Consider the following 24,509-nt stretch of genomic DNA (forward strand, 5'->3'; position numbering starts at 1 on the left):
GCAAAGCAACTGGCATGATAGCTGCGCTTGGAGTCAGGGTGGGCCAGCCTTTCCCCTGGAGGCTCTGCTTGAATTTCTCTTGTCTCAAAGTAGCTTAGATAGAGGATTCCCACTGCTCCAGCTGATGGCAGAGAAGCAAGAGGAGGCTTCAGAAAACATGGCTTGTAACTTGACTCTTTCCTGACTCCAAGAAAGCCTCTGCAGACACAGGCTCCATCCAGAGATTGCTGATTCTCTAAACAGCCCATACACTTAAAAACCAAAATACTGTCCTTCCAGCATTGAGCAGGTTAGTGCAAGTCTGCCAAATACTGTCGATTCCCTCCTAGTTAAGCTTTAAGAAAACATATTTGTTAAAAAAATGGAAATAAATGAAAATATGCTCTCCTCACCCCCTTGGATTTATCTTTAGCTAAAGGAATATTATTTAGGAAGACCCATGTTGAAATATTGGCAGCACACCATTGGCTTGTTCTGCTTATGCCAAAGACATACGATCTGCAGGCCTCACGTGCTGGCAAGAAGCATCAGTGCAAAACATCTGGACAACACGCTTCACCTTCAGGACCACCGCAGAAGAAACACCAAAGTATCTTCAGTAGCAGGACATGAACACAGGCAGGAGAGAACCTCTTTCCCCCTCAGGTCAGACAGGCGAGTCACTGCTGTTAGAGCTGTGATTTCCCTCTGCATCCAGTGTTGTCCAGCTCAAACAGGCCATGAGACTGAACTCAGATGGCTGACTGGTGAGAAGATCATGCTAGAGACAGCTATTCCATGGGCAACCTCCCTGCCCTCCTTCCCCAGGCCACGGGTGGAGTGAGGCAGTGCTCGATTCACACCTCCCTTGCGCCCCGAGGGCCAAGTGCAGGCAGGTGCAAAGTTCTGGTTTTAATCTCACCAAGGGCTCAGCTCAGCTGGCACCTCCCAGCAATCTCCTTAAAAGTGTTGACAGCCATTCTAGTAGCACTCAGGAAGGCCCCAGGAGAAGTTACAATGTGCTGAAAGAGAGGCAAGCTGCGCTCCCACTGCTATCTTTAGCCTGGCTTCCTAGGAAGATCACACTGTCTGTCTGTCCATCTTTCTGCCAGCCCGTCCACCTGTCTGCCAGTATCCTCTCCTCCCCCACGCCCTCAGTAATTTTTGAACACATTGCCCAGTTTCAACTAAAATTGACAGACAACTCAAAGCCCCTAAGATCTCAGACATTTCATGAAAACCAGCTGTTGAGTAGAGGAGTAAGAACAAAATAAGTGTTGTTGTAGTGAGCTAAACAGCTTTCTCTTCTGCTTTGGGTTCCAGATGGCCAATCAGCACAGATGTACTGGCCATACAGCTGGCATGTGTAAGGACTGAGACCAGACACAACACATGCTTCCTCATCTCATCAGTAATGAGGGGACATGGAAGAGAACTAGAGGTTTAGCGTTTAGCATAGAAGAACCAGGAGAGATGGACCCGTCCTATTTTGCATGGTCATGCCTTATCGGTCGTGTCCAAAAGAGATTGACTCTTCTGACTATCTTGCATTCCACCTTTATGTTGGATGGTCACAATTTTTAATACTACCCACAGTCAGCACATGCCAGGTTGACCCATTGTTGCCAGCCAAACCGGAGATGGACAAGAATGAGCCTAGGCTTGGTCTTGCAGAATTTTGTTACCAGGTCATTACTTTTCATTTTCCCTGAAGTCAAGTGGCTTTGTCACTCACAAGAGATGGGGCCACTAAAAGCTTATGTCAGTAAGTTATTTACGCAGTGGAAAACAAGGTCATATATATACATATCTGTCTACGTACACATACAGATATGAATGATAAACCACAACTTCATGTATTACTATTCTTTATACACAGTTCCTCGAGGCATGTACTGTGACACAGACCCAGCTTTCATGGTACCTGTTATGGTCAGTGGAACCCCAACATTTGCTAGCAGCAGAGGGATGGGGCAGTCAGGGACTTTCTGTTCCATTTCAGGTTCTCAAGAATGTGGCTCTAGTAGGTTATTTCCCAAAACCAAGGTGGTTTCTTTTCCCTGTACTCAGTTGCCCTCCTGTCTACTCTATCCTTCCCTTGGATTTATCATCCTTTCTTCTTGGCCAACACATTCTACTCTATCTGAACTTGCCTTCTGTGCATTCTCCGTGCCCAGGATCTTTGTCCACCTCTCCTGCAGCTCCCTATCCCTTTTACGCCAACACAAGGAGTACTGACTTCTTCTTTCAAAGCTGTTGATAACCCAGTGTGTGCCTGCACACACAGGAGAGAACACATACCTGATGTATGCACTGATACCAATGAACACACCAGCCCTTTCTACCTCATTATTGCAGGTCATTCACAGATTGACATTTTAATGAACACTGACCATGCTAAGGATGATAACAATCAGCATTGGCCCTGAGTTATACATAGCAGTCAGCTTTAGCTGGGAACACTGAGAAGTGATGATTTTTAGCAGCTGAATGACAGGAGAGTGTCTGTGACCTGTTTACATGATAAGCCTAAGAATAGCCCAACCTTGTGGGAAGTCACTGGAATGTCCAACAAAATGAGAATGAAAACTTTGGGTGGGGGAATCAAATCACTTCAAGAGTTCTCTTATGATTAAGTATTACGGCTTATGTTACAAAGTTCTTCCATTATACCACTCAAGTTTCTCAATGTCCGTTTAGAGAGGCTTCAGCGGAAACGTTACTAAAACACTGTTGTTGTCACGGTTTCTCTGTCACCAGAAGAATAATGCAGCACAGGCTTCCTGCATTACTTTAACCGTACAGACACAGGGTTTGAGGTTTTTCTGACTTTAAAAATATACTTGTGGCTACCTTGATAACCACAGACAAACAAACAACCAATCAACCTACCACAGTGAAAAGCCAAACTGGAGACACTCAGATGTTGCACATACAGGAAACGGGTGGAACTGGCACAATGTCTTTAAGCAAGGTGAAAACAGCTACCTTGATTGCTAAAAGAAACCTTTTGACTATTTCTTGTTCATCTCTTCCCTTGATTACAATAATCTCATCCTGTGGTCGCCCCCATTTCTCCTTTCATGCTAACCCAAATGTGCAACTTTTTAAGTTTCTTCATCCATTTCCTACTGCTTTGTCTCCCAAGTCTTTGTTGTTTCCATTGAGCTTTGAGATTGTTTTTACCATGCTTGCTATGCTTGGATGTGGAAGTGGGGTAGACACTGTTTAGATAGCAGGACGCCATTGATGTGGAAGTGCCTCAGAGAGCTGTTCATAGCTGTTTGCAGTAGCAGAACTGCTCACAGTAGCAGTCCATCAGAGCCAGACACTTGTGATGACATGCTGCATTCAGAGAGCCCAGTGCTATTAACAGTCTTACAATATCTCAGCAGATGAGGAAAGGTTTTGTCTGAACTGTGTCCCTTTGAGTTTGCTTTGGGAGACCAAGAATGACTCTTGGACTGCAAAGAGTAAAAAGCTATAGGTTCCCACGAAAAAAAAAGATATCCTGGATGCTCTACAGCAGCTGTGTGTGCACAAATCATGCAACTCACAGCATTTTCTACTCACAATAGCAATCCAGCTGTGCTTGAAAAGCTATGGAAGAGCAGCAGAAATGAAGAAACCTTAGAAAAGCTGTGAGAAAGCCGAGAAGAGAGATTGTTTCATTATCCTCCCCTTCCCCATAGGGACCAGGTCTAAAGCAATGCAAGGTAGACCTTTCTTAGTTGAACTAAACAGCATGAAAACAAGGAATATCAAGGAGAACCACTAAGTTTCACTGCAAAATTTTCCATGTAACACATGCAGAGTCCACTCCTTGGTTCATTTCTTGGTACATTTTTAAAAAAGGGTTGTTTGCCAAAAACTTCAAGCAAAACCTGCCGTTCTGCCACAAGGACCCATTATTAGCTTCTTCCTCCAGGGAGGAATTTATTTGATGTTGACTGGAAGTTGCTTTGACATTTCAGCCACTCCTCTTCCGCTGACTCCAAAACGCATGGCACACAAGGAGTATGAGGTCTGGTCATTAGACAGCTCCTTCTACACCCTGTGAGCAGGTAAGACTTCACCTATAGCATGGCTGGATGCCTTCTGGAAAATAACTCGTTCTCATCGTCTTTTGTTCATCATTCCCCCTTTGGATTAGACTGTGTCTTCCTGTGCCTGAAACGATTTCCCTTTCCTCCTTCAAACCCCTCCTCATGTCCCATTTTTCAAGCGCTTTCCTACGATAGTCTCCCTTAGGAGGCTGTTCGCTCCCATCTCTGCCTTGATCTTTAAGCACTTAGAGGTGGCCAGCTAAATAGAGCAAATGCCTCACTGGGATTCAGCCCGTTCCCACGTGCTGGAACGGTGCCACGAACACCTGTGGTACTTTCTAAATAATACAACAGCAGGAGAAAATGCAGTCCCAGGCCTGATTCTTGGCTGCGTGCAAAGCCCTATTTGTTCTGCAGTGTGTGAAAGGGCCCTACCATGAGAGGAATTACAGTTTATATCCACTTTCACATGCAGAAGAATGAAGGCAGCCATCAAGGAAAGGAGTCTTATACCAGTGCCCTTAGAATTACAAAAAGCATTTCGGTGTCCTTGGGAATGACAGGTCTAGAATAAGGTAGGCTTTAAAATTTATGATCTCTTCAGCCATTACTGCTACTAATAAATCTAGTCTGTGAAACCAGATGCTGTGACAGTGGCATGGCGTTGTGCATCTTCGCCTGAGCTCCTCTGTAGCACAGGCTACGCAACCACACCAAATCAGTCTCACGTATAACCCAGGGAAGAGCATTTAATCTAGGGCATCCTTGCGGAAAACATCTTGATTTAAAGGTTTTAACTGATGGAGAATCCTCCATGGCCCTTGGCAGGTTAGTCTTATTGGCTTTCTCTCCCACATTAGATACCAACACACGACAGGCCTACACATCCTTCAGAATTGCCTGCATCTCCCCATGGCCCATAAAAGGATGCTTGGACTAGACACTTAACATTTAGGCAGTTAATGCAGCTGGGATGAATCCCACCATGCTGTCTCTGACTGAGATGTCTCTTTGCTTCTGTAATCTGGATTCATTTGGCCCTTTAAATGTTTTATTGCAAGAAAAGACCTGGTCATCTAATAATCTAGGACCACATCTGTGAATAAACTCTCTATTGAGAGTAAATTGTTTAATTCTCATAGGAAAAACAACAGGAAATTGTGCAATGTCACAAAATGAAGCAAAGATGGCCTGGAACCCTGCCCCTGTGCTCCTGAGGTGCCCCAAGATATTACAGACCAGCAAGAAAGCAGATATGGTGAATCCCGCTGATATACTCTCCTGGCATGTCACTTACCTTACTATGACTGCATGCAGGAATAAGTACATCTCTACATCTCAGCAGACGAATACCAAGTATGGAAGTTAATTGCATGTATGCAGCTCTTCAAATCTAAACAATATAAAAACACTGGCTCCTTTACTGTAACCTCAATAGCATCTTACAGTGCCTTTTCAACACAAGCCGTCACACGGAAAGAGTATTGGCTCCCAGGAATCATACCTTATTTTTGCCCTCTATTACAGCTGTTCGCTCAGTGATGGTCTGGATCCTGTTTCCTATGTTGCTGCCAGCTTTCAGGATGAAAGATCCTTCAGTATAAGAGCAAAAGCCGCGCCTGAAGACAACAAAAATTGAAGTTTTACTGATTTGGTGATAGACTGAAACATTCAACACATAAGACAAAATAATTCTTCTGGAAACAGTGATCAGCCAGGGAAACTTTTACAGGTGCTGTGACGACCAGGCAAGTTTAATTACTCTTCATAAAATCTTGAGGTTTGGAGTCTGATGGTTGGATCCACTTCCACAGCCCCTCCTTGAACATTAGCTCTCTGGAGTCAGTGTTAACATTTAACCCACTGTGCCTGGGAGGTCAGAATTTACAATCTGAGCCTAATTATAAGGCTGTGCAAGACCAACATTCCATTTCCAATGCTCCTGTTTTCAGCCATTGTCATGGTTCAGGCTTGGCTTCAAACATGAGTTCATGTTATTTTCAGCCTTAAATTCAAGACAAATTGTATTTGTTTCAAGATCTGTTCTGTAACGTATTGGTTGCTGTTTTACTATGTGCAGATGCATTTTGTTATCATGAAAAATGATGCAGGTTCTCATTTTTGAATGTTTTCTTTAGTTCAGTTTACAAAATGGGAAAATATCAATACTGGGGTTCAATGATTGTAAGACACACAGTAAAAATAACCATAATCCTGCAAATCAGAAAAACAAAGTTAAACAAGACTGTATCTAATTGCCAAAGGGACTTAAATGTTCATTTAATCTGAAAAAAAAATCAAAGTCATGTTAATGAATGGAAATCTCAGGGAAAAAAATATTTTTGCCTTACGCAACAAATTGGCTTGTAATCAGAATATTCAGGTGTGGTCATGGTAGAGCTAATTTGTTTCCCAAAGCCTAATTTGGTACACATGGAAATAAACACATTGGAATGCTTCTTAAATGCTGTCTGTCCCTATTCTTCTTTGAGGTTATCTAGTTTTGCTTTTCATCCAAAATGTACTTGTTGCTTGTTCAATTCCAGCTTCAACAGTAGAGCTTAACCCTTCAGCAGGGTCAAGCTCTTTCAAATATGATATGTTCCTTTGATCTTCCATGAATTTGAAAGATAACGACTGTAGTATCTGTAATCAAATAGTTCTGATATGTATATCAGTTGCTTGAAGAAATGACCTTTAAAGACCAGTGACTGGCTAATGGCATGTGATGCAATCCTGACCAAAGAATGAGGTTCACTTCCCTTCAGCCAACTGTGCAGCTTGCTTAAACTTTGTGTTGTTTATAATATCAGTGGTACACTAACTTTACATGCTTGTTTTTAACTGTGCAGCATTGCGTCAAACTGGCCACTGTCTTAGCAGATATTACTGCTTGAAGAAATGATGATATGTAAACTAACTTGGGCTGCGATCATTAGCACAGATATATGATCGTCTACCCAAATTTCTTAACATGCATTGAGATGCTCAATGAACTGAAAAAGCCAAAAAACAGAAGCAGGCCATTGTTATTCAAGCATGGAGAAATGACAAGGAGCAATGGCATGGCAAGAAAGCCCTATCTGCACAATCATTTCTTCCAGACTCTGGTTTAAAAACCAACTTCTAATACATGATTGTTGAGGCCAGGGTGGATGAAAGACAGCTGCTCTAAGACAGTTGATGCATTCAGATGGGAAAAAATGGTTAGAAATTGTTCAGAAAGGTAGATGCCATTTACTTTGCACATTTAATGTTTCAGGAAGTCTGTTTTTGCAACAAGATTAGAACACAGAAGACATGATAATATTGGTAAGTCGACAACATTTCCATGCCATAGCAGATGTCAGAACTTATTTCATGATGTCAGTACTGTAGGCACACAAACAGGCAGGATTGAAGGCACATGCATGTGACTGGATATTTGGGCAATCGCTGTACAGGAAGACAGAGAGCCCAAAATCTCATTTCATCCATAATAAAAAGTAATTTAATTTTTTTTTTTCCTTTCCTCACAGAATGAATTTATGGTTTTTTTTGTTACAATGTTGAAAATTTGTGCTCTTGACTAAAGAGAGACACATATTCTGGTAAAAGACAGAAAGAAGGTACAATGCATATTCAGAAACTGCTTGTGCATCTCTGAAAGGCATTTCCAGTCTCCTTTCTGGAGCTCTGGAGCCTCCAGGCTTAGTTCTTATTATACTCTTCCTCATAATTCCTTGAAAAAGACAGTATATATTTAGGTTGCAATGTCTTAGGGATGAGGACAGTGTTATGTCTTTGTTGATACTTAGCACAATGGGGTGCTGATTACTCATTAATACCATAACATGAACCACCATCATAATTACAATAACATCACAATAACCAGAAAAACACATGTAAAACACTAGATCAAATATTAGCCCTGGAGGTACATATGGCAACTCTACTGACTTCACATACCATACTATCTCCAAACTGCCAATTACAAAGTTAATGCAATTATAGGAGAAAATTGAATACCCTTAATAGCTGTTGTCCATGGTTTTAATAAAAAAGGAGTCACAGTCAAGCTGAGAATACATTATCCAACAGCTCACGGTACGCAGCGGGAGATGCGAGTACTGTCGTACGCGCCACTTCGGCTCCACGGTCTGCTGGATCAGCAAACGTTTATGAGTCAGCTGCAGCGCGGCTGCCAGGCAAAGTCTCGGACAAGACTCAGAGTCATCCTTTTGGATGCGGAACCAGATGCTTTCTCTCCTCAGCTGCCAAATGCTCTCACTTTAACCTCAAATACACCAATACAGCTTAGGGACAGAGAACTCGAGCCACCTCCAGTCTCCTGAGCTGGTTACTCGGGTTCGTACTCAGCCATCCTTCCTCTCGCTGCTCCCAGCAGTGCCACCTGGAGCCACCGCTTAAGCCAACAGCATCGGGTAGAGATGGGGAAGGGACAAGTGGGAGTAATTAAGAGTCCCACCTCCTAACCTGACCAGCTTCTAACAACAGGCATTTTGTAACAGAAATAGAGAAAAGGCTCTGCTGAATTTAGATGCAGTCATCAAACCAAATGTTTGTGTTAAGTACAGATGCTTGGAAAGAAAGAGAAAAAAATGAAAATATAAAAATTTACTCTGGCTGGGACCAAAATACACAATCAGCTTCCCATTAATTCAATTGATGTTTTGTTGCATGTGTCCTCAGATAACATCAGCTACATATTTTTATGCTTTGTAAAGAAATTTCAAGTTACTCCAGACTATCCACTCAGTAAAATAGCAAGGGTATCCTATTTGTAGCAAGAACTGTCTATGTTTGCAGGGAAATCCCACTGAATTTTGGATATCTGAATCGTACTCCAGATATCTCCGGAGCACATGAATTCCTGAAATGTTTTGTTGTGGGATGAGCCTCACTGCTTTGCATCGTCAGGAAAGCTTACAGCAGGGTTACCACCAGGTTAATGAAAAAGCACACAGTGTGCGCAGAGACTGATAAACAAGCTAATATCTGCCAGCAGATTTCTAAGCACTTCTTACACCTGTTTCCCTGCAGATCCTTTCACGTCCCTACTTTGTGGGTGCAACTGTGCACGTATAGAGGTCCTATAGAATAAATGCTACGGGGGCGTACAAAGGTATGTTTGTAAACATTCTGCAACCTCAGAGCAAAGGTGATCAGACTCTGCTGCCTTAGTTGAGCGCTGGGAGAAGCAGAGCAAGCAGGTTTCTCACCCCTTAAGTGTTTTTTTCCATGTGCCTGCGTGCGTGCTCGCACGCGCCTTGCCTGTGTGCACGCACACACCCCCACCCGCACGCACAGGCACGCTTCGTCCTTTGAGTCACGAGCCTGAGAAACAGGCTATTCCTTCGTAAAAACAGAAGCTGTTAGATCTCCTGCGGGTTTCCAGAGAAGCCCAGCGCTGGGGGAAGGAGGCTGTGCTGGGGCTGGGGTGCGGGGGATGCCGGCAGCACGCCCTGCCTGCCCGGCTGCCTGCGGTGTGGGGTGAGCTCCGCCGGCGGACCCACTCACCGCCCTTTGCTTTGGGAATTTACAGGTCTTTTGGAAGGGCTGGGGCGAGGTTTATGCAACCAGAAGTAAGTTCAGCTTTATAAAAAGGTCTGTGATGTGCGGAGCTGGCACTGGCGGGGGCCCTAGAGAAGTGGCCTGGGGGAGGGGAGCCAGCCTGCTTCTCAAGAATACATCAAGCCCTTGAGGAAGCAGAGTGTGCCATGTTTGAAGATGCAAAGATAATCACAGTGCTGGGAACCGTCTTGTGTAGCGGAGGAAGCCAAACAACAAGAGGAAAGCAGCATATGCTCCTGATTTCGCACAGGAAGCTAGCAGCACCTCCTGCCAAAGTGAGATAAGAAAACTCCCATGGCCTATTCTGGACAAGGCCATGGTTATCAACCTTAGCTTCACACTGTCCTCACTCTGCTCTGCAGCCCGCTCCCTTTCCTAATGAGTTTCAGAGCCCTCACCTCTATTAGCATACAGCATGCCAAGCACAATAGCGTGGTATATTTATAACTATCGATGGGGAAAAGTTTCCAGGGTAAGAGAGTACTTCATGTCGTCTTGATGTATTTCACTGAAATCAAACTACCAACCAGCTCCAAGCTAAAGTCCTGCCTATGAGACTACTGAACTCAGAATAAAAGCGGTTTTGTTGTCACCCCAGTGATTTATAGCCGAGCATAGGAGCTGAGGTAAAGGATTTCTCTACTTATTCACAGTCAGATTTGTATGACAGACAGTCCTAAATGAAAGTCCTAGACTCAGCTTGTGTCCAGACACATCTTCTCCCCCACCCTGGAGACAGTTCTTCAATTTGCAGTTCTAGTAGTACAGTGACAAATACCAGCGGAAGAGCCTCAGTCCCTGTATCAGTTGCAAAAATCCTCATCTTCTGTCTTCTCATCTCCTCATCTCCTCCCTCCCAAACCCTCCTGTGTGATGCCAGAGGCCATTGCAATCTTTCCCTCCTGTAACATCCCATCCAATTCTCTAAGCATTCCTCTTGGCAAAGCCACTGGCAGCCTCAATCACACTCTTGTTTACTGATGTAGTATTTGGCAATTGCACCAGTACTAGGAGCAAGAGGAAGCCATTCTGTCACTGATGGTGACCATTTTTGAGAGTGATTAACGGCAGGCACAATATTTTTCCAAGCATCTACCCTTTTTTTTTTTGGGCAGCAATTGATTCCTAGCAGCATCTGGGCAATGTTATCACAAATTCAAGTTGGGCTGACTCATGTCTTTCAAGAGGTGGTGGTGACGGCACTAACTTTAAGACAGGAACTCTGGAAATTCCTGTAATTGTAAAGAATATATAGGAACTGTTTTCCTCTTGGAAGTTATCAAAAAAGACCTGAATGACATGGGCCTCGCCTGCTCCGTGCCTCGGCGTCCAGCGCCATGCAATTGGTAGTGCGGGGCTGGCGTAGCCACGTGTCCTGGGGAATATTGAGTCAATTTGAGGCAGGAAACAGAGAGGGAAAATAGTAGCAGGGAGCATGTACAGGTTGTGAAACGTGCTTAATGGGGGTGGAGGGGGAGAACGTGTGCTGGCCCCCCGCCAGCGTGCTCCACAAGCTTTAGCTGTAACACTGTAATGCGCTTGCCCATTAAGAAGAGGTGGTCCAAATGTTCCCACTCTCAGCCAAAAATAATCAGTTAGAGGTCGAAATGCTGGGCCCACCGCACGCAGTGGCAAAGCTGTAGCCAGCTGGGAGTTCATCCCAAGCACCGTCCCCAGTACACACACACACACAGAGTATGTGGGTTAGGGGAGCTAAGAGGAAATCTTCTACAAATAGTAGGAGGTGGGTACAGTTAACACCATATACTGTAGTGTATTTATATTTAGGAGCTTAGCAAGGAATGCCAAACAAGCAGTCCTGGTGAGAGTGGTGCAGGTTCCTCCTCTGCATGTTTCTTTCTTCAGCCCTTCACCTATCTGCTTTCACTGTCACTGGTCCCTATTGCTGCCCACCGCAGTGTCAACACTTGCCCATCAAGAACAGACGGGACAGCACCAGCCCATCTCACTTCAGACATGCTCATGACTCCCAGAGAGCAGCAAGTCTCCATCGCCACTCCTCAACCTCCGTCTTCAGAGCAGGAGCAACTTGTGGCCAAGGACATTATTAGTTGTGCTGTCACTGCCGAGCTGCAGGGTGGTTGGAGGATTTCTCAGTGACCTCAATGCATTAGGCTGCATTGGGGCCCTGGTGCACTGCACAGTTTCAAGAGTGGTGTTTGAGTTGTTTTCTGTTTTGTAGGATGCTCTAGGTCCTCATTGAGAGGGATACTTAGAGGGAAAGCACATTCTCTAGGGGAGATGCCTGATGTCCTGAATGCCTCATCCTCCTGGTGAGCATCTTTCAAAATGGTAGGGCATATGGCATTCATGCTCTTGTTGCTCATCACCATGGCTCTATGGAAAAAGAAAGCATTTGACAGCTGCACACTGCCTTTCCTGCTATTATCTACATGCAGCCAGATAAATGGATAATGTTTCCCTTTCACAGTCATCCTTTCCAAACATTATGGCTTGCCCTGAACCACTCCAGTATGTTACAGCAGAAAGCTGATTGACCTGAACTATCTCAAAAGAAGCGGTAAGATCAATAGTAGTCTAACCTATCCCACCTCTCAACCCTTCATCAGTCCATAGTCACATTTCAACAGGAAAAAAAATCACTTCTGCATCTGCACACCTAAGCACTCTGCAATACCAGCTATTCACAACAAAAAGTACAAGTAACTCAGGGTGAGGGCCACCAGGCAACCAAAACCCACATTTTGCTTCCAACTTCTTTGCCAGTACTTGAAAACCCTGGCCACTAGGGAACATAACAGAATTGGAAAGTAATTTTTGAGGTGTTTGCACATCCTGAGGTGACTTGAAAATGTCTCACCTTGAGTTTCTTCTCTGATAATTTTATTTTGTTTCTTGACCCTCAATTTCCTGCTTCACACTGCTTAGTATTCTTCATGGACACAGAATACCATCATATTTCAGCCAATCCTTCCTTCCTTCCTTCTTGTCCGCCTCCTTTCCCTCCTTTGCTAGACTGTAATCACTCTCATCTCCCATGCAGTCACTGTGACTCAGCCTCCACTCTCTCTCTTCGAGAGCACCAAACATGTCCTCCACAGAGGAGCTGAATGCCGGCTGGAACTACAGAATTATCACTTAAAGCATGAGGTTTTCACAAACACCTATAACTTCTTGATGGGAAAATGCATTTGATTTTAATAGTCTGTGTTGTGCTGAAAGGAAGAGGTGTTCTCTGTTTTGTTTGAGTGGTCTGAAACCTAAAGAGAAAGGCAATGAAACCTCTATATACAATGTCCACTCTTACTTTCTGTTTCTTCTATTTCCAAATAAGTTCCCTGTATATAAAGTCCAAGCTATTGTTCAGACCCTTCCAGCATAAGTCATATTTCATGCACAAGTCATTCCTAACAGCTCGCTTGTCTTCTAGGCATAACCTCACATCTATAGCCTTCCAAAATCCAGGTACCCCTAATGCCTTCCTCCTTGTAATAATGAAATTCCCTTCCTTTTCTTTGTTGTCCCGACTGAGTCCTCTCGGCTCTAGAAAGGAGCGACTCTTTACTAATCTATTTACACAGTCCTCCATACTCCCTGTCTTGCTGACAAGTAGGAAGCACAACTAACACCTTTTCCATTTTCCAATGATCAGCGAAGGAGATGAAACAACTGCTGCACTGAGGTTGTGCTTTTCATGGTGGTTTGTTTTCAGCTTCACTGCAAGCAGGGGTCTGAGAGCAGCTCTGGGCTGACTGGAGTGAGGGACTGGAAGTGCAGGCAGAAAACAAGGAAGGGATGAGAAAGAATGGAGGGAAACATTTTTAAGAAGAGAGGGGAATTGATTAGAGGGAAAACAGGAAGTGAAAATACTGACAGACGTGGATATAAGACCAAGGATCCATCTACCCCATATCCTGTCTCAACAATGACCATAAGCAGATGGTTGGGGATGAGTAAGAGCACGACTAACTTCAGATACTTCCTCCTAATACTCCCCCAGTCACCAATTATTATCAGTTCAAGAGCTTCCCGCAACGGAGGCTGTTTCTACACTTCAGTGGATTTCTCTTCCAAGACTTTGTGCAAACTTTTTAAAGCCCCCAAAGTCCTCTGGCAAGGAGTTTCACAGATCTGCTACCCACTACAAGAAGAGCAATCTCCTTTTTTTTGTTCCGAATTGCACTCCACCTGGCTTCAGTTAATGGCTTCTACCTCTTGAACTGGAAAAGACACGCATAACCAATCCTTAGACATCTGTGTCCTTCACAAGTCTGTAGATCTCTATCGTGCAGTCCCACAAGTCACCTCTTTTTTGGGCAGCAGAGCCCTGACCTCCCTCCTCACTCATCCCTCACACATTCCTCTCATTCTCTGAAAATTTTTTTATCTTTTTTGCTGCCCCTGCTGGTGTGCATCCCAGTTTGGCTGCATCCTTTGAGATAAAAGAATAAGAAATGCTCATAGTATAAAAGAAGTTGGAAATTTATGGATTTATGTGGAGTTATCATGGTGTTCTCTGCTTTACTCTTTATTTCTTTCCCGGTAATTCCTAATACCCGATTTGCTTTTTGAGCTGCCCATGGTTGTGATTGCTTTTACAAACCCATGTATCACAGCACTGAGATCTCTCTTTGGGGTAGTAATGATCAACCAACAGTCTTTTTACATGTACAGCCTATTTACATTTTACATGTGAAAGTCAAATTATTTTTTCCCATGTACATCATGCACATTTATCTTCAGTGAATTTCATCTGCCACTTTATCACTCAGATACCCAGATTCATATAGTTCTGCTTTTCTTCGCAATCAGCCCTCATCCTCACAAATCTGAATAACTTAATATCATCAGCAAACTCTGTCACCTCCTTACCACCTTTTCCAGGTTATTTCTGAACATGTTGACAAGGACAGACCTCAGCACCAGCTCCTGAAAAACTTCACTGGTCACCTCCCTACGCTGCAAGAACTGGCTGTTCCCTCTTAACCCCTGTTTTCTATTTTTTAACTGAATATTTTTTTCTGAGCATGATCTTACCTCATACGCCGTGTCTGTTCAAAGCCTTCTGCAAAGGCTTTTTGAAAGGCGTACACGTAAAAGGAAAAAGGATGCTAACTAAAGTTTGTATATTTTTGTAAAAGGTGTACTCGATCCAGTAATAGTACTCCATTCATAATCACTCCTAAGCACACACAGAGTTTGACCTGGTGCCTTCCTTTGGCCAAGAGCCCCTGCTAGCGCAGGAGCAGGTTTCTGGCTTCGGGCTGGGACGTCCCACTGGCTCGGACACCGCCGGCGTGCGGGGCCTCGTTCACGACGTGCAGTCCCCACGTACAGCCTGTCACACGCTTTGGTTTCTACGGGCTGGGCCAGTCAGTAAAAGACCAAGCAATAACATCCCACCCTTTGCATGATCCTTATGTGTTCTTAAGACTAGGTGTCAGACTGTCCTTAGTATAGCCAAGAGACTACCCTGTGAAGGGAACAAGAGGAAAAAAGAAACTGGGGGAAAAAAAGGAAAAAAAAACCCAAAGGAACAGCAAGTGAAAAAAAAAAGATAGTAGAGCGAGGGGTAAAAGTATGATAGTAAGCAGAGCACTCCTAACAATCTGGGTGTCACTGCAGTCCTTATGTTTTAAGTTTGATCAATGACCCATTCAAAAAAAAAATTAGTTGGGCAACATAATGCATTTTGGTTTAAGACATTTTGGAAATAGACTTGGAAAACTTTGGTTTAAGTAAGTTGAAAACTAGCAATACTGAAATTTGTAAGATTAAGCTTCTAGTTCAGCTAAGGCCCATAGCAAAACCATTTCCAGCTTGCAGAATCCATTCACCAGTGCACTCACTGTGTTACCCTGAAGACAGACTGGGGCAAACTGTACTCGGTGTATAGCATATATTTGTCAACCGTATCTATCCATGTGTATATGCAAGGTCTGATTCATATAGCATTTTGTAAGTAAAATATTAAAAAATACTAAAAATATCCAAAATACCGACTGAGGACGAAGATACAGACCTACTAGCTCTTCTCAGAAGATAGAAGGTATTCACACACACACGTTGACTTTTGGCTCACAGTGGAGCGCAAAATGAGATGCTTCAGCACATTGCTTGTTCAGGCTGAAGCAGATCAGATGCTATTTCACTTCTCTCTCTCTTTTGGCTTCAAATACTCTGCAAGTCCATGCTACTGCAGTGTATGCTCATGTCTGTTCCTCTACATTTTTTGGAAAGTTATGTGAAAAACACAGGGTCTGTGTTATGCTAATGTATTTCCTCAACCATAGCAAAATAAGGGAAGAGCTAGCATAATTTTTTTTTTTTTATGTACTCATTTTAAGTACCTTTACATTACTAGATCACTGTAAGAAGATTTTCTTGTAGTAGAGAGTGGAAGGCACAAAGGCCACCAGCCAGATCCTCAGCCAGTGTGAATTTAGAGCTGAGGATCTGGCCACATGTCAAATTAAACAAAAGCATTTTTGAACTACCTGTTTATTAATGGCATCTGACCTACTTTTACCAGCTCTAAGGACTCAGACTTCCCCTTCCCGAAAATAGAAGGTGGCATGGGGAACAAAAACAGTCGCTGTGGACAAACTAATGGGCATCGATGTTTGCAGACATCCACAATTAAATTTGGGTGGTTCAGTACATTTCTAATTAAGTACAATTAACATTTGTTCTTTACTTGTTCATTTTACATACCTCACTGATGTTCCAAATCTGGTTTCCCCTGATAATCTATCCAAGCACATCCTAATGATTCTGCCTTTCAGTCCCTTGTTAATATACCGACATAAACAATGCAGAAATGCAATTAGACTGCTATGCACACATGGCCTGCCTCCTCTTTCACTGAGGCTGGTGGGAGTCTGGCCATGCACTTGCATTACGGTAGTTTCAGGCCTTCCACATCCCTGCAGAAGTTTCAAGGAAAACCTCTCTTTTTCGCCTCACTGAGATCCACGACACAATCTATTCCTGCCTGTGCAGTGCTGGAGAGATATTTCTGTAGAAAATCATGCATGTGACCCTACCTTTGTACTGCAGACAAGCCTTGAAGGGAGCTAATATTCCCTTCCTATCACTCTGTGTTAAATCAGTAGTGATTTCAAAGAGCACTCACAGACACCAGAGTGCTACAAACATCGTGGTTTCCCAAGATTAGCTCTTTGGCAGCAGTACCAGCTTAGGCATTGCTGCACAGCCCCTGGTCCCTGCTGCCTGCTTCTGTTCTCAACTTCAAGTATTCAGCCTCTTCCTTCCCAATCCCACCCACCGTTCAGGTGGTTTTACCATCAAGAAGAGTTCATATCCAAACACTACAGTCAAGGGGGCAGAGAATCAGGTACCAGTTTTTCCAACAACTTTGTTTTTGTAGGCATCTCTACAATACTCTCATCTTTCTCTCTCCCTCGTGCACACACGCACACACACAGATAAAAGCAAAAGCAAAAACAAAAAAAAAATGCGAACTGATGTAACAGCAGAGTTGTAAAATAATAATCTGATATTCAGTTTGAGGCTAAACAAAACTGATAGCTCAAGGAGAGAGAGAGAGGGAAGCAGCAAGGTGGTGGGAGAGTTGGAACACCTAAGGTAAAATTTCAGTGTTGCACCTGTGTGCAGTTTCTAAAGGACTGACTGGACAAACCTTGGGCAGAGCACAATGAAGATGTCTCTTGCACTACCCACATGGAAATGTCCAGAGAGAGAAACTGCCCTCAAATGACACCGCACAACTGCTGAAGAAACCAGTGCTTCCACTGAGCAATATCAATACCCCATGTGCCTTCCTTGGCAATCTCTGCCGGACCAGTTTAAGATAAACACAAGCCTGCTGAAGAGATTCAGGTCAAGAACCATTAGCATCAAGCACGTTCCCGGCATGCAGATGCTCGTCCTGCAGCCTCAGAGCTGATGAGGTTTAGGTGGTGGACACCAGCTTGGTTGGCTCTGGAGCCCCTCAGCAAGCCCTGCCGCTGGCTGCCCCTCCGCACACCTCCGCTGACAACCCAACCTCAGCAAAAACAAGGCCAGAAAGAACAACTCCACAGTGGTAAGGAAAAGGCCAAGGAGGCTGAGGGACACTGCAGGACAAGTGTCCTGCAGGCTGTCTTCTGCTATATCCAATGAGCTACTGGGGGCTTCCCAGCCTGGGAATGTGTGTCTGCTACGGAGCACCACAGTAAGCTGGAGTAAGACAGCACTGGAAAAGAAGTTTCTCAGTCATTTAAGAAAGATCAATCTTTAATTTTTAAATTGCATTTTATTTTAACACTCCTTGCATCTTCTACTGTTTTTTTTGCCTGCCATCTCTGAATTTACTAGCTCTGCATAAGCTTTCAAAAACCTCAAAACATTACTTTTTGCCCCAGATATAGTTTTTCTTGACTATTCTATGTTTCCTTGCAGGGGTGAACATCAGAAGAGAATCTTTCCACCTATCCATCTAGTTAGATAGCTAGCTAACAAAAGGTTATTTCATGACTTGGTTTAAGCAAAGCAATTTGAACAGAAAATAAAGAACAGGGAATTTTAATTATGTTGGTCTCTGCACATTCCAAAAAGTCAAATTTGTTGAGCAATTTTACAGCCTTTTTTTTTTATTTATTTGTTATGAGGAAACTATGGAAACTGTTTAATTTGGCTGGCCTCCTGTTACCGGCCTGAATGATGTAGAGAGAAGAGTTAGGCAAATTGATTGTATTAATCACAAAACATTACTATATCTCCGCATTTTATTTAAAAGCAATGGAATCCACTGAGGTATTTTTAGATATTTGAAACAGAAATATTGTCTTGAACGGAAATTGAAAGAAGCAGCCAGATAACCCAACAGTTTCTATCAAGGAGCCCATAGGCAAGAGTCCTTCAAAATAAAACCATCTAATTTATGCCCTATGCATCATCCCCCAGCTTGCACTGATAGTACTCAGGTGATGTAAAGTTAAGCACAGATATGAATCTTGACGCAAACAGATCTGTGCACTGCAAGGTCTCTGCAGCAACAGCGTCTTTTTACTCAGAGCGTGTGCTCTGTCCAGTGGCATGGCACTCAGAAACTTGGTGAGAATCCCTTCTGCCATACACCAAATAATGGTAACCTGTAGGGGTTTATCAGTTTAAGGTACGAGGTACATCTATGCACAGAAATAGGCACTCCTTAAGCACAAATAGAGCAATGTTTTAGCCTTGGAAACCTAATGTTGGGCAAGTAAATCCAAATAAATGCTATGATGGGAAAATAAGATGCATTTTTGAGCTGCTGCACAAGGTAGATGCACCTTAAATCTGTTGTTTAGGCAAACCTCCCCTCATACAAAAAGGAAGGTATAGTGAAATGGGTGGGATTAAAGGGTTCTCTAGCTCTTCAGGGAGAACACCTGAAGTGGCACAGGTATCAGCCTGAGCAAGCTGTGCCAGCTGCTGAGGTAGTTCACTCTGACCCTTTCCCGGAGCAGGAGGCAAAATGTAATTACTCGGGTATTTCTGCCTTTCTGCGATAGTTAATTGACATCGTATTATTCAGAGGGAGTCATTCCACTTCTCTTAAGCAAAACATTAAAAATGTTGTTCTCCAGACAGCTTCTTCAATGAGCATTTAAAGGAGAAGGAAGGGGAGGGGGTTAAAGAGAATTGTCACAGAACAATTATGAAGGTAATTTGGAAGCAAGTCTGGAAACAACCTTGTAACAGAGCCAATAGCTGATTCAAATTGTTACATTTGTCCTTTGATCACCTGCTCAAACACACTTCTAATTAGCATTTGATTGAGTCTACAGTTTAGCACATTATTAAACACCTGCTTGTGGATATTAATTTCCATTTCTGATGACACGCTCTCCTGTGCTGTAGCGCAGATCTGTGCTTGTTAAGAGAAGGAAATATTTGACAATAGGCTAGCACCACCCCAACTCCCAAAGAAGAACCAACTGTTTTATCAGTGCCGCACTGTAATTTCACTCCAGTGTATGCCTAGATGTATAAACACTTGAAAGAAACTCAAAGATTGAAAATTTTCCTATGTGCCTTTCACAGGGTTTCTTTACTTAAATGATGGTGCGATTTCTTTTCTCTTACACCTTGCACCTATAAGTAAGAATAAATTACTACTCAGAATTTTGCAGCTTCTCCTTTGAAGGTAACATAACAAATAGAGGAAGTGCAGCCCTCACCTGTCCTTGAAATGGAGAATTTCAGGTTATACCTATTCCAGCAAAAGGAGAGATTGCTAGTGCCACCTCTTGGCGAGAAGGGCACAGAAAGCCACCCATCAGCGTAACGCCAAAGCAAAGCGTAATTGGAAAAACTATGTGTGCATCTAGGAAGTGCTGACCACTCTCTCACCGATCACAAAGCACTTACAAGCACCCTTAATTTGAAATATGATGTTTGCCCTCTTTAATTGAATAGGGTGTCTTGTTTCCCTGCAGTTAGGCATATGCTTAAATGTTTGGCTGGATTGGCACTAAAACCCAATTCTGTGAAAGCATTACAGTTGTTAAATCCTATGTAAAATGATTAACTTCAACAGAAGCTGAGAAAAATGTTGTTTCCTGAACTGTTGTTAGGTTTTTAAATATCTTCGTTGTGCTGTGATCCAAATACCTTGCATGTTTGAACCCTCCAATAGCGGTTTAATGCTAATGCCATTGTGGAGGTTGAGCGTTAATCATTAAGATTGTGTCAGATTTCATGATTCAGGAAGAGCTTTGGATAAATGAGTCAACACACAAACTTGTAAGCATAAGAAACAGTGTTCAAAAAAAAGCTTAAATATAAAAGAGGATTAGTTAAGCGCCACATCAGCATCAAGTAAGCTTGTGTGGTGCCATTTATATTTTACCCTGTTGAAATATCATCTGGACAATGCTGGACACATTTGGCTTGCTGAACTGAATCCATGAGTCAATGTATCATAAGAAAAATTTGACCTTCATAATGGTTTTCTGTTGAATTTCAAAGGAAGCCACACAGGGGAATCACTGTGCATGGAGGAAAGCATGGAAATGTCCTCCATGAGAAAGTATGTGAACTTTACAAGACACTGTCTTCAAGGCTTCCCTCATAAAAATTGAAAAGCAATTATCACCTCTGGACACTGCATGCATGAACAGTAGTGAACTGTAAATAAACCTAAGTGGCAATACAAAATAACAACTCTGCCCTCCATTTTCAAAACAATGATGTAGAAAAAATTGCATTATGCCTACATGTTTACTGAAAAATACATTGACTGAAAGTATACAAACTCTACTGACTAAGGAATGGTCACGGCAAGCTTTATTCTTGTAAAAAAAGTAAATATTTAAATGTAATAGTAAGGGAAGACATGCTAAATAGAAGTAAGGAAGCGGTCCTACCTTGTTTTAGAATGGTTTTGTCTACAGGGATACCACATCCATGTAATTTTAGGCTGAGGAACGCCATACACTGTGCATGTCAACACTTGTTTGCTGCCCAGTAAATATAGATTGGGATCGGGGAATGATGACACTGCATTTTCGTATATCTGGGGTTTCACTGTAAAGCATAAAAATTGGAAAGCGATTAAAACCAGCTCATTTCGACCATATTGCATGATCATGAAAATACTACATTCCTGCAGGGTGAGTAATAAGAAAAATCCCCAGGAGAACAAAGGAATACAGCAGGCCTAAGTCAAGTCAGATGAGTGGTTTGTAACACATTTAAGTCATCAGGAGCAAGTATGTGACCGTGGAAGACAGAAACCCTTCTAGTGAAAACCAGTGTCTGTCTTCTGATTCCAAGATGGGTCTGTCACTCTGCATATGAGGCTTGGATTTGGGTCCATAAAAGTCAGTAAGAAAACCCACAATGATCTGAGCTGTGCAAGAGCAATGAAAATCTAGCTTAATGAGAATTTAGCATTTACACGTTCAGGAGAAGAGTGGTAACGTGCCATAAACTTACCATTTACTGTAAGAGTGACTGTAAGATTCTTAGACAAGTTCCACTGTCGTATGCTCAATATTATAGTGTAGTTTCCAGCGTCTTCCTCCGCAACATCCTTGATAATTAAGGAATAATCTTTAACCATGTACCGAGCACACTTTTCAGCAGCAGGTAGCCCATCTTTTAACCTGTTTAAAAGAATTCCAGAAATCAAAATTTTGAATAATAGCGTTGCTTAAACTGCCTGCATTATTGCATTTCACAACATTTCTCAATCTTTGGGCAAGGATTTGAATTTACAGTCTGAGATTTTGTTTACCAGAGGCTTATTCTTCACTTACATATAAGATTGCTGATATATATAAAGCACTTTGGAGAATACCATTCTACATATTGAAATTGATAAGGAACCAACAGGGCTATATAATATTTAAGAGTTGCTGAAAATTACAACTCTGTCTCTGAAGATCCCAGTTTTCCATGCTCATGCCGCCGTTTAGTCTAGAAGACAACCATTTTGGCTGAGAGTCATTCGCACAAATAAAGGTTGCGTCATCCAGCATTGGCCATTTCTTTATGACCTCAGAATATATCCTGGGACAAAGTATTACAGTAGCCTAAGCACAGCTGTGATTTTAGGAAGAGGAAGAGTAAGTAGATTAGATAAGCACTTAAGAATCAGATATCCTGCTATCAGGTGAATGTTTTTAAAGATAACAGAAAATCAACATAGAAAGTACTAACGGTTGCTCACACACAGATTCCTGAAGAAGCACAACAGTTTTCTTCAAAGTTTAAAACACAGCGTAAAGCACATTTCAGTCAGTTGCTGTATGAAGGTTGACATGATGTTAGAAGAAGTGGGCAACAATGTTTCACTATGATGACGGACTTGATTAAAATGATTCGCAAGTTTTAGTAAGTGTTTACAGAAAACTCTTACAGTTATTAGCACTAAGAGTTGGGTTTAAGGACTATGGATTTAGGCTTTTCACTGTATCTGTATTTTACAGAACCACAGAACAGTTGAGGCTGAAAGGACCTCTGGAGAACACCTGATCCAACCCCCTGGTCAAAGCAAGGTCAGCAGGTTGCCCAAGACCATTTTCAGTCTGCTTTTTAATATCTCCAGGGATGGAGACTCCACAGCCTCTCTGGACTACTTGTTCCAGTGTTTGACCAACTTCACAGTGATAAATAAATTTAAAAAAATCAAAAAATCTTGTTTAAATGGAACTTTTCTATTTCAGAAGTTTTGGATCTGTACGTGTAGTCATCAAGCTCAACCATTAAAGAAACAGAAAATACTGTATAAACAGCTAGCATCAGCTCCACTTTTGCCCCTTAATTTTCCATGCGGAGCTATGAATGTAAGGGTTTTTTAAAACCAAACAAAATGTTTGGAGCAAAAGTAATTGCTGGCTGTGAGTAACATGAACTCTCACTGTTCATGTGTGTATGGTTTGTTTTCTTAATCAGTCTTGTCATAGACCCTTTGTTAAAGTGTAATGAATTGAGCCAGAGCTACTGGTATTTAAAATGATTTAAACAAAAAAAAAATATTGAGATCATGAATAGATAACATTGTTTCATATAAAAGTGGTTTGAGTGCATACAAAAAGCTGTTCAAAAGATTTCTTAGCACAGTATACGTGAGCCAAAGTCAACGCTCCAGTCACTAAAGTAGATCTACAACCTGCAGATCACCACATAATAAAACAAACTTCCATTGCTTTTTTACTAGCGCATGTCTGTCTGACTCAACTCAGCGAGTTATTTTAAGTAAAGCTGCCTTTTCTTTTTCCTAATGTGAAAAATGCGAGTTCGGTCTCATATCTAGGTCTGAGTGAAGGTGGATGCAACACTTCAGTCAAGGTTGGTAGAGACATTTAGCTGTAGAGAGTCCATTGATTTCAACAGGAGATATATGTAACATATTTGAATATCTGAGCTTTAAACTTTCCAGACCTCCTTTTTACATTTGCAAAATGGAGATAATATTTTCACAGAATATTATTGTTAAAACCCAGGATAATCCTGAAACCTCCAACAAAACTCCACAACCATATTGCTTCCAGTTTGTTGCCTTTTCAAGGTATCTTATTTGAATATTTTACCAAGATGTTATTTTTCATCTAAGAAGAGATACAATATGCATATGTGGAAGAAACTGTTGTCCTACCATATAACCTCTGGAGAGGGAAATGCCTTCACTTTCATTGACAAACGATAGGATTTTCTTCCAGCTACAGCCTCCAGTGCAGTTTTTCTTCGACGCTTCAAATTAATGAACATTTTATCTTAAACAAAGAAAAAGAGCACACCTATATTACTGATTTGCAACCTGCAAAAAGACTTGTTCTATTAAAGAGAAGAGGAATCCAAATAAAAATGGTCTTTAATAATTTTGGTGTTGACACATGGCAACAACAAGAATAAAACCTAACCTCCTAGAGATCTATAAAATATAGAGAATACCACCACAAATATACAAGAAACTGAGATACAGTTCCCAGGCCATGAATCTGCCTGGAGAAGAGATGCTCTAGCCAAAATCCATATTGTGCTTCAGTCAGGGAAAACGGCACTGGTTTCAACACAAAATAAATAAGGTCGTTCGTGGTACATGGGAAACTGAACTACATGAGCAGATGACCTCTCCACCACTAAAGGCGTAGGATCAATGAATGTTCCAAAAGAAAATATTCTGCCAGAGAGGATTTAAGGGATCTTCAGAGAAACAGCAAAGGAAAAGGCGTAAACTTGCTGTATCGTCGATAAACAGCTGTTTCATCAAACAAACAAATCTTTATCACTTCTTTGGAACAATCTCAACCTGCTGGAATTTGTTCTTTTCCAGTTGTACTGTCCCGTATTTCAAACTCTCTGGCAAGTTGATGGGTTTAACCAGAGGCAATAAAACAGAGTATTCATACAATATATTGAAAAAAATTTGTTTTTTCCAAAATGCACTCAAGAAAAATACATGGTTCAAAACAT

General features: G+C 42.2%; 1 protein-coding gene across 1 annotated transcript in view; it reads right to left on the reverse strand.

The window, feature by feature from the left end:
* Nucleotides 1-24,509, reverse strand: part of FLT1 (fms-related tyrosine kinase 1) — a 95,575-nt gene that overhangs the window by 51,585 nt on the left and 19,481 nt on the right. Inside the window, 4 exon segments of the mRNA XM_009882830.1 lie at nucleotides 5,530-5,644; nucleotides 20,957-21,116; nucleotides 21,528-21,697; nucleotides 23,692-23,809. Of these exon segments, the coding sequence (XP_009881132.1) occupies nucleotides 5,530-5,644; nucleotides 20,957-21,116; nucleotides 21,528-21,697; nucleotides 23,692-23,809 (563 nt within the window).

Source organism: Charadrius vociferus, unplaced genomic scaffold (genome assembly GCF_000708025.1).
Source record: "Charadrius vociferus isolate BGI_N301 unplaced genomic scaffold, ASM70802v2 scaffold93, whole genome shotgun sequence".
Taxonomy (NCBI): Eukaryota; Metazoa; Chordata; class Aves; order Charadriiformes; family Charadriidae; genus Charadrius; species Charadrius vociferus.